Source organism: Zerene cesonia, chromosome 8, assembly GCF_012273895.1.
Source record: "Zerene cesonia ecotype Mississippi chromosome 8, Zerene_cesonia_1.1, whole genome shotgun sequence".
Lineage (NCBI taxonomy): Eukaryota > Metazoa > Arthropoda > Insecta > Lepidoptera > Pieridae > Zerene > Zerene cesonia.
In genome coordinates this window covers 2727023-2737299 of record NC_052109.1, presented here as the reverse complement: position 1 = coordinate 2737299, position 10277 = coordinate 2727023, and the positions used below count along the sequence as shown (strand labels likewise).

The 10277-nt window shown below is 31.3% G+C and overlaps 1 protein-coding gene across 1 annotated transcript; it reads right to left on the bottom strand.

The window, feature by feature from the left end:
- Positions 1 to 1605: 1605 nt before the first annotated feature.
- Positions 1606 to 2210, bottom strand: LOC119828503 (protein UXT homolog). The gene has a single exon (XM_038350671.1). The coding sequence runs from the start codon at positions 2083 to 2085 to the stop codon at positions 1639 to 1641; it is 447 nt and encodes a 148-aa protein (XP_038206599.1). The 5' UTR covers positions 2086 to 2210; the 3' UTR covers positions 1606 to 1638.
- Positions 2211 to 10277: the final 8067 nt, after the last annotated feature.

Here is a 10277-nt window from a genome sequence, read left to right as displayed (position 1 = left end):
AGACATATTTGAAACATTTTGTATGGGCTATTAGATCTAGAGTTAGATAATGAATATACACAAAACTAAGGTCATAAAGGACAATACAATTTTGACATTTAATATGGTGCTTTGATAAATATTTATGAATTATGTAATATGTGTGGCCTTAATAAGAATGTTGCCGATTGTAAGTTTAGTATTTGTCTAACAGCATTGTTAAATAACAGCTTCTATAGATTAATTCAATTATCGATGAATATTAATATACACTTAAGATTATGAATTATCTTTGAGAACTAGTCTCATTGAAGTCGCATATAATGCTAAATTAATGAATGCATAGTTGTGTATTAACAAAATTTCGCCTATTTTAATATAGTGGTTATTGTACAAATGTATGTACACTTTATAAAACACTATCTCTGTAAATGAATGTTAAAATAAATGTAAATGAATAACAACACAAGAATGTCTTTTATTTCATTTTAGTTTTTATTTTTTTTAGCAACCCCAAATACATAACACTTCTATTTTTAATTTGCTTATTATTCATAGCTCTCTTGATAAAATTGTAGTAACTCATAATAAAAGATGTAAAAAAATTTATAATGGCAATAGTTTTTGAACTGTGTTGTCACTTGCCATTGTGGTACAGAAATATTCTTTAAGCTAGATACAATATTACTTGACAGTTTTATTTAATTCTTCATTTTTAAACTGGGAGTCAATTCAAACATCTAGCAATACTGAAACTGAGTTATTACTCGTGTCACTTATATAAATTTCAATGAAATATAAATTAATTGCACACAGTATGTTTAACCACTTATAAATACACAAATAATATTATATCAGACATAGAATTAGTTTCCCCACAAATAATTTGAAACAAGTGTCCTTATTTCTAAATTTTCTTCATGTATACCCATAATACAGACACACTGATTTTCAAAATCAACAACCAATTTAATCAGTAAAAATGATGAAGTAGAGCAAATAATCTTATGAACAATTTACCATAATTATGTAAAAACCTATGAATCCAAAGTGATAATGAGATGAATTGAATCTTGGCCATGCTCAAAGCCTATTACGAGTAATTTTTTTATGATAAAAAATATCATGTTGACTTTTAATAAAGTAATTTCAGAAGAACAATTAAAGCCTGGATATACAAATAAAATTTCTTTACTTTACTGATAATATCAAACAATTTTAAACAATACTTCAAACACTCAAGTACTTTATTAGCTGATGTATAATCATCATCATAAACTATATTATTGTAGCAGTGTGATATTATTTTAATAATTGTAATGGCATCTTTAATAGAACCTATATCTTTATCTATAATACTAAATACTAATAACACCCTTTTATGATAGTAACAACTAAATTAGCTCACATGTTTTTTTACAGAGTGCATACAGTTTATATCCTGGCGATTCTAATCAGTTTAATGAGATACACTCATGAAATTGTTATATTGTCATCAATTCTGTATAAGTGTGCAAAGTTTAAATTAAATCTGTCCATTAATAGTTGGTCAAAATTGAGTCGAAAGAAGTTGGTTACATATAAACAAAAGCTGGTAGAAATAGGTCACAAATAAAACAAAAAAAGGTATAAAATCTATATATTTAATGTACTAAAACCTTAACCCTTTCCTTCCTTTTTTTCTTGTAGTTCATTTATTCCGAATAACATTAATTTAATATGGGCTTTAGTTTCTGCAGCTTTGCAAATAAGTTCTTCAGCCTTTTGTTCAAATACTTTTATTCTTGCATCGAGATATTTATTTGCCTCTTCTAAACTGAACTCTAGGAAGTGATTTAATCCTATATTCATCAAAAGATGAGAAGTATCTGTTACTGATGCCTCCATAAAGAAATTACATCCTAAGTTTACCTGTGTTTTGAAACCATCGGGATGAATTTTTTTATCCGTAATGACTTTCAATGAATGTTTCTGCTGTATAAGATCAGATATCTCGGCATTTATTTGCTGTAACTTTAAATGAAGTATCCGCAAGTCCTCTCTTAGAACATCGTTGATAAAGTTCTCATATTTAAGGACTGTTTCGTCAATATTAAGCGTAGACATTGTTTATTACATAGTAAACAAATATTTTTAATAAGCAATTTATTAAAAATCACAAATATGTCTTCATTTATGTGTATTTAGCTTACTGACATTCGCCGTCTGAGTTTGACAGAGTGGCACAATGCGTTACTAATCATATTGACATTGTCAAAATTGTCATTTGCAACTGAATTGCCAGTGTAAAAATTAAATTTAAATTTCAAACTCAAAATCAAACACATATAATAAATATATTAGACTACCTATTGAAGCACTTTTAAATCATCATAACATATTTTTCGCTTTTGTGATCATATCATAATAATTTTCATGAGAATTTGTATAATTTTGTCCGGTTAGAAACATTATACACAAAAAAATTACTGAAATGTGACATGAATGCGGTACTACTTGGCCACACATTTATGTATTAAAACGATACTCGTTTTCTTAATTTATAATTTAATCTCACAGGTGCTTCTCATTATATTAGAAATATATAATTTTGAACATAAAATACTGAAGCACGCACACACTCTACCAGGAGGATACCGTTTTTCATTCATTACGCCACATAAATAATCGTAAATCTTTTATTGAGTTCTAAAATGAGTACAGTACACGCTCATCATCATCAGCCCATACACGTTCCCACTGCTGGGACACAGTCCTCCTATGAGGGTTGAGGCCATAATCCACCATGCTGGCCAAGTGGGGGTTGGCAGATGTCACATGTCGTCGAACTTTTGATTCTTGGACATGCCGGTTCCCTCACGGTGTTTTCCTTCACCAGTGGTAATGTTGTCCACATGTGTAGATAAATTGAAAAAATCAATTTATTTCCTGCACGCTCGCCCGGTCTCGAACCCCGACTCATCCATTTGAAGTCCGAGGTTCTCACCACTAAGCCACCACTGCTTTTCACAGTACACGCTCAATTAAACTTCATGTAATACTGATATCTACGAATAACAGTTTAATTGTGTATGATGCTTATTGACGAGGGTCGTTTTATATATCGCTTCGTGACCATTTATTAAAGGATGAAATCAAAGCGAAGAAAACGTATCGTATAGGAGGCAAAATAAAAACACGACGAACGATCACCAAAATGTTTTATTTCAGAATTATAAACATTGCTTAGGTACAATGCGAAAATCATTGAACGATCATTTATCTACAACGACAAAATGTAACAATAAATCATGTACAAAAGTTTATATTTATCCATTTCATGGATGGATAAAAACACTACACTTACAACAGGAATTTTCGTTTAGAAAACCATAGCTCTAAGTGATCTGCTCATGAAAAGAAAATAAATTCCATCCGAATTGAGGTGTTGGGTAATTAAGTTTGATCTTAAGTTACACTTTTTCTTGCTTCCCAATTATTATGTTTACACCAAACAATAATTTCCAGTATATCTAAACAGATCAAGATAAAATTATTGGTATCAATGCGAAATTCGTGAATGTGTATTTAATGGGATCGTTTCTTATTAGTCAATTTTCCCGCCTTGTTATGTACAAATACACCATTAATATTATATTTTAAAACCACAAAACGGTTAAGACATTTTCACTTAAATCTAAGTAATTAAAATGTTCTTTAATTATAAAATGTGATGGACTGATACAATACAATGTGATGTTTCATTAAAATATCTAATTATCGTTAATTATACCACAAAGAGAGGAGGGGGGAGGAGGGGGGGATTATTTACAGTTTAGTAGAAAGTTAGGCATATAAAATTTTGTGACTACAGCACCCGAATAATTTTGACATCAATAGAAAGGATTATTCGAAAGCTACTAAGGAAAAACTTTGGCTTCTCAAACTACAATCTATCTAAAAATAATCATCTACTTACGCATAGTGGACAAAGTTATGGAAAGTTATAATGAATATCACATAATGTAAAGTGATGCCTCATGTAGATGGGCGGAATCGTAAGTCTAATGCAGCATTTTGTGCTAAATGCAATGAAAATGTGCAATTGAATAAAAAGACGCATTCAGGGGTGTCAAATAAACAATAACAAGACGCCATCGTTTTCTTTTCCATTATGTTATAATTTTTTATTATTTTCCTTTTTGGAATAAGGTTTTATAGCTGCATATTTTTGGCTAGTCTCAATTTAAGATGGGCCTTTAAAAATTATGTAACTTGCTTAATGAAGTCTGCATGATGAATTAAAGAATTTCTTTAGAAATATCTCAACTTAAAGATTCATGATGGCGAGTGGTTATTTAACATCTTATCCCACGATTGACGCATGGCAACATTTTAGACATAATGGTTACGAGGGAAAGAAAGGAATATCAATCTAAACTGTAGTTATTCTTTATTAATCTACATACAAATGACATTTGGAGTACCAGCTCCGTTGTATTGAGTTGCCAACAAATAAGCCTTGTCTCGGAAACAGTTAATTCAGACCTCACTGAGATATGACATTTAGCAACTTTTATTTTGCACATTTACAGTTGCAATAATCTATTGTGACCACATTAGAAGTGAATCAATAAGTGGCCCACCACAAAATGCTAGACAGATAACACAATATAAATAATGATATCTTAAACTATATTTCTATACATAAAAATCTTAAAATTACTAGGATACTTTCGTAATTAGCTATAAACTAGAGGTAAGTATAAATTAACATCAGTTCGTTCAATTGTGTCGCTATAAAGAACTTTCAAAATATTAGTTTATTTTATTAGATTTAGATGGAAAACATTTATTCATAAACATTCAAAAATTATACATTGTTTTCTGCGTACTGCTTAAGTATAGTAATTGTAAAATTAACTAGTATTCATGCAAGGTAACGTACGGGAAGGAATATACTAATTATTATACGTTTTTTTTAACGTTAAACAATCTGAATGATTTTTACAATTTATGTTGGTATCATAAAGGAAATGCCTCGTAAGTGAAAAAAAAAACATTAATTTCAAATCCATTGAAAAATATCGATGAAGCTAAAAATGTAGATAAGCCTGTAGTATAGTATATTTTTTTCTACATTTATACAATAAAAAGGATAGTTAGACGAATTTCCAAATCTTTATTTACTATTTATAAATTGGGCAAAATTTATAAGAACGTAAAATGGAGGGAACGTTCAACCAAGGTTACGAAGTTTATATTAGTTTGTTAATACATAATATAATTTTAAATATACAAAGTATGTACATTGTTTGTGGTATTATCATATAGTTGTTTTTGAAATATGAAAATACATTAAAACTAATTTATTCCTATATTAATCTGACGGGAATTATTTCAAAGGACGAATTAAAACTTCTGTGCTCATTGTATTAATTTTACTTTGTCAATGTTTTAAATATCAATGTCATCTTGAGTTGCAACGATTCGGTTAACCGAAGGTTTGTATCAGCATAATTACCAGCACGGAAGGCCGGCTCCGGCCAACGTCGATTGTACTGGACTATCTTAGAGTTTACCTTCGACTATCTAAACAAAATTTCCTTTTAAAAATGTTAATAACCTCACGACGGATGTAATTATCGCATTCATTTGAGTTCATTAAATTAAAGCCCTTTAAACTTGTAATTGATATGTGCCTAGTGTGTTCTATGGAACCGGCCTTCTGTATGAAAAAAGGCATAACAACTTTTTATTTCACCAACTAAAAAAACTCATCATGAACTATGTAAATAACCTTAACTACATTTTTATATACGATACTTGTTCTGGGCACTGGCTATGACGATGGCGACCGTTAAGATATTGACTAGCAACCTTGTGTAAAATTCGGAATAAGGGGAATATGCATTAAATATTTTTACACAAAATTTTTGAGATCATCCAAAATTTTTAAATAGTAACAACATTTGTAAACACTTTTGACGGACTTGTGACGGAAATCGGAGTTGGACACGACAAGACAAATGGACCGAGAGAGTTACAATCAATATTTTGTGGACATTGTATTTCATAATTGTCTATTCGAAAATTCATAACCATAACTATACTAAACTTATGTTCAAAACAAAGTAACATAACGATTTACTGAAATGAGCAGCATTACATCCAAACCAATTAAAATTAAATCACAGATAAATACCGCCTAAATCGGAAAGTAATTAAATTTTGGGTCCAATTGGAATTAAGGTAAGATCACGCAGGGTTTCTGATAGTGATGCTAGTCCTCGTGAGCCTGGAGCTACACCACTAGGAATAGCTTAACAGACGTGATATTGCTATGTTGGGCGGTAGCTATGGACGCTCCGCCCGACGCCTGCGTGATTATTGCACAACCCTACTATAGGGCGGCACGCTTTTATTATACCATGATTAGGTACCACAAAACATAGAGGCCTTCATAGCTAACAGCACAGCACAAAAACAACAGATGAACAAAAATCTCACCGTGCAGTGACATTCACCAAATAAAAAACAAAACAGGCGTAACGAAGTTGTTAAACAATTGTCACCCTATGGGTTTTGTTTATCGATACATTTGTAATGGATTAAACTTAAAAATATACAATACAATGTTATTTAAATTAAAGTAAGGTACATTTCGTGTCGCGAACACTTGTATATATACATGTCTATACAGATCTAACACTATGGTTCGGTAGTCCGGTTGGGGCCCACTGGTAGCAACAAAGAGTAGCTATTCGCTAGCGATCTCCGACGTGGATGTCGAGGGAGGCTCGGTGGGGTGGTGCACCGCCTGGAATTAAATGAAACAATATTAAACTATATGTAGGTATGAGCATTCGATTATCAGTCATTATTGGTACAATGGGTCGTTGTATAACATTTTAAAGTTATCTTCTTTAGTTCATGTTTATTTGGGAATTAAAGTAAATTAATATGAGATATATCCTACTTCCCACTGGATGTATGTTTGTTACTCTTTCACGCGAAAACGGCTTATCGTATCGGTATGATATTTTGTACAGAGAGAGATTATAGCCTGGATTAGCGCAGTTTACTTTTACGCGAGTGATACCGGGGGCTACAACTAATAAAAATAGATTTATATATATACGTCAAGAAAAATTTTCCCCCATAATATGTTCACCGTATTCGTATGCCAACTTATTTTATAATTGTTACACAATTTTAACTAATACAGGCTTTATTTTCTACCAATATAATTGTACGAATTTAACAGTTTTAATAAAGATTTGATATTTTAATTATTAGGAAACTGTACCCAATTTTCTTCGAATATTTTAATTGATATCTAATTACTACCCTGTGGGTATTTTGTGGATTCAAGAATTATAACAAAACAACATATCTTATAGCTTAACAAATTCTAAGATAAATAATAATTGATTATTACGATTTACATAATACAAGTTTTTTTATGTCATAGCGGGCTGCTGAGCTCGTGGTTCGTCTGATGGTAAACGATCACCACCGCTCATGAACATTCGCAGAGGCTCAGACCTCTGTGAACTCTGTGTGTGCTGCCCGCTTATAAGGGATAAGGGATCAGGGAAGAGACTGGGAAGAGAAATAGACCTCCGTTGTTCTAGTTTGAAAATCATTTTGAAGAACACGAGTTACACGAAATGCAGCTAGAAAAATACTTCACTTATAAATAGCCTGTGCTGCCATATGTAATTTAATTTACTGTTTTGTTCATACAATTATGTCGTTAAATGCAATGTAAAGCGTGCGAGATAGATAATTTTAAGAGTTGTTTTAAATTAAATATACACTCAATAATAGATATCTTGTATTACCTCGTCTATCATCATAGTAAACTAATAAATACATTATATACAACATAATGAATGTGTTAATTGTCTGTTGATAAATTTATAAATACAAGAATTTATAGAATAAATAAAAAACATTTATTACACAAGATGGCAATTTCGACAAGCGGTAACTAGAGTAAATAATTTAAAATCAATCGATTTATAGCAATACTGATACGTATAGATTCAAGATGCAATAATTGAAGTAAGAATCGTTTGTTTCGTAGATAAGCTTAAAATATTCCATTAAGGTATTCCTAATTATACTCGACAGTAAAGGTGAAAACATAATTCATAAGGAGATACGAAATTATTATTTTCCTTACGAAGGCCCTCGCCCATTCCTGCATGGTATCAAAAAGGAGTTTAGCGTTGAGTTATTCTAAACTCTTATACATATATCTGACAAACTTAAACTCAAACAATAACACATATTCAACACACACATTACAACTACAACATTTATTTATTAATAAGTATAATAGAGTTACTATAGCACTTTCGAACCATCTTAACATAGTTTTACTATTTTCATCTCGATCCGATCATTGGTTCTCATATGTCATGTAACAAATACATCCATTCTTACTAATTTACCAATAATACGAAGTAAGAAATATAATACAAAAATCTTTCGTTTCTACCTATGATGATACGCATGTATTTTATAGGCTGAATTTTGTAATTCATTTATCAAATATTAAATGTTCATGAAATTCTCTTCAATATTTATTTTAAGCCATTGCGTGCCAATGTTATCCAACGTTTTTACAACATAACATAAACGATGTAGATTTAACATTAGAATGGATTTATACGCATAAAATGATAATACGATAGCCCACTGAATTAATACAATCATCAAAAATTGATTAAACCATCAAATTATGCAAGTCCACATACAAAAAAGACAACGATTCAATTGAGACCTCCCTTTAAGCTTTATCGTGTAATAAATTAAACTCAATACAAACGTTTGGATTACAAACGATGCATGAATTTATTTGTAGCACATTACGCTTTGAAAATAATTCGATCAGACGAATCGAATTATATATCTACAGCTTCATTCTAAATCGGTCACTAGGCCGACGTACCGTGCCGGTAGATTGCTTTTATAATTGTCGTCTAAAAAAACATCGACAACGCAACAAAGTTGCACGTAACGTATATTCACTTGTCTGCATTGCGTGTAAAGTCACAGATCATGCTTTGCTTTATGAGATTAGTGATTACATAGGAATCACAATATAAACTATTATACCTGTTTAATTAAATGTGTAATTTTAGATTTTTTTTGTACGATTTTTGGTGATAAATAATGAAAAATAAGCCTTAAAATTTTCAGAACTAGACCATATTTTAATGGGACCACGTGGTAGGATTCAGCTTTCAAATAAAAAAATTATCATAATAATCGGTTCGCCCAGTAAAAAGTTACAAAGTACAAACAAAAGAACGTCGTGATAACTTTCTCGTTTTTTGAAGTTGGTTGAAAACTGAAACATTGACTAGTTTTAAAAATTCTTCTTTTAAGTCACATAGGTGATTGGTTTTATTTTGTTTGAGGCTATTTCGGCTAGGATGAGCAGCTGGTTTTTAATCTTAAAACCAATTCTTACACCAATTCAATCCTAAAATCCTTATGTTACTCGGGTAACACACCCACTTGTATGCAAATATTCGCACGAACATTTGCAAATGTCGCCCTACACTTGTGAGCAGCGTACCCATGCGTGTGTGTGATTTGTCGTTCAACGTCCCAAAAATAACACACATTTTCAATTATCACCTACATAACACAGTTACATAATAAATAATAACTACATTCATAAGCCTATAAACTACATTTTATACAATACTAGCTGTGCCCAGCGGTTTCACCCGCGTGAGTCCGTATCCCGTAGGAATATCGGGATAAAAAGTTACCTATATGTTATTCCAGTTGTCCAGCTGTCTGCGTATCAAATTTCATTGCAATCGGTTTAAAAGTTTTGCGTGAAAGAGAAACAAACACATACACATCCTTACGAACTTTCGCATTTATAATATTAGTAGGAAGGATTTTTGTATAATAAATATACGTGTACATATAATCCCTACTGATATTATAAATGCGAAAATAACTCTGACTGTCTATTCGTCTCTCTGTCTGCATGTCTCTTCTTCAGGTCTAAGCCACTGAACCGATGTGGATGAAATATGACACAAAGACTATGACAAAAGGATTGTAATTCAAGCACATTGAATTTATCTCGGCTATATTTTCTACTACGCGGGTGAAGCGAGCGGAAAACTTGTGTATCCTAATAATATTATAGATGCGAAAATTTGTAAGGATGTGTGTGACTCTGTTGCTCTTTCACGCAAAAACTGCTGAACCGATTGCTATGAAATTTGGTACGTAGACAGCTGGACAACTGGAATAACATATAGGTAACTTTTTATCCCGAT

Excerpts from the sequence above, each read along its gene's own strand:
- LOC119828503 (XM_038350671.1), bottom strand. The coding sequence starts at position 2,085 with ATGTCTACGCTTAATATTGACGAAACAGTCCTTAAATATGAGAACTTT.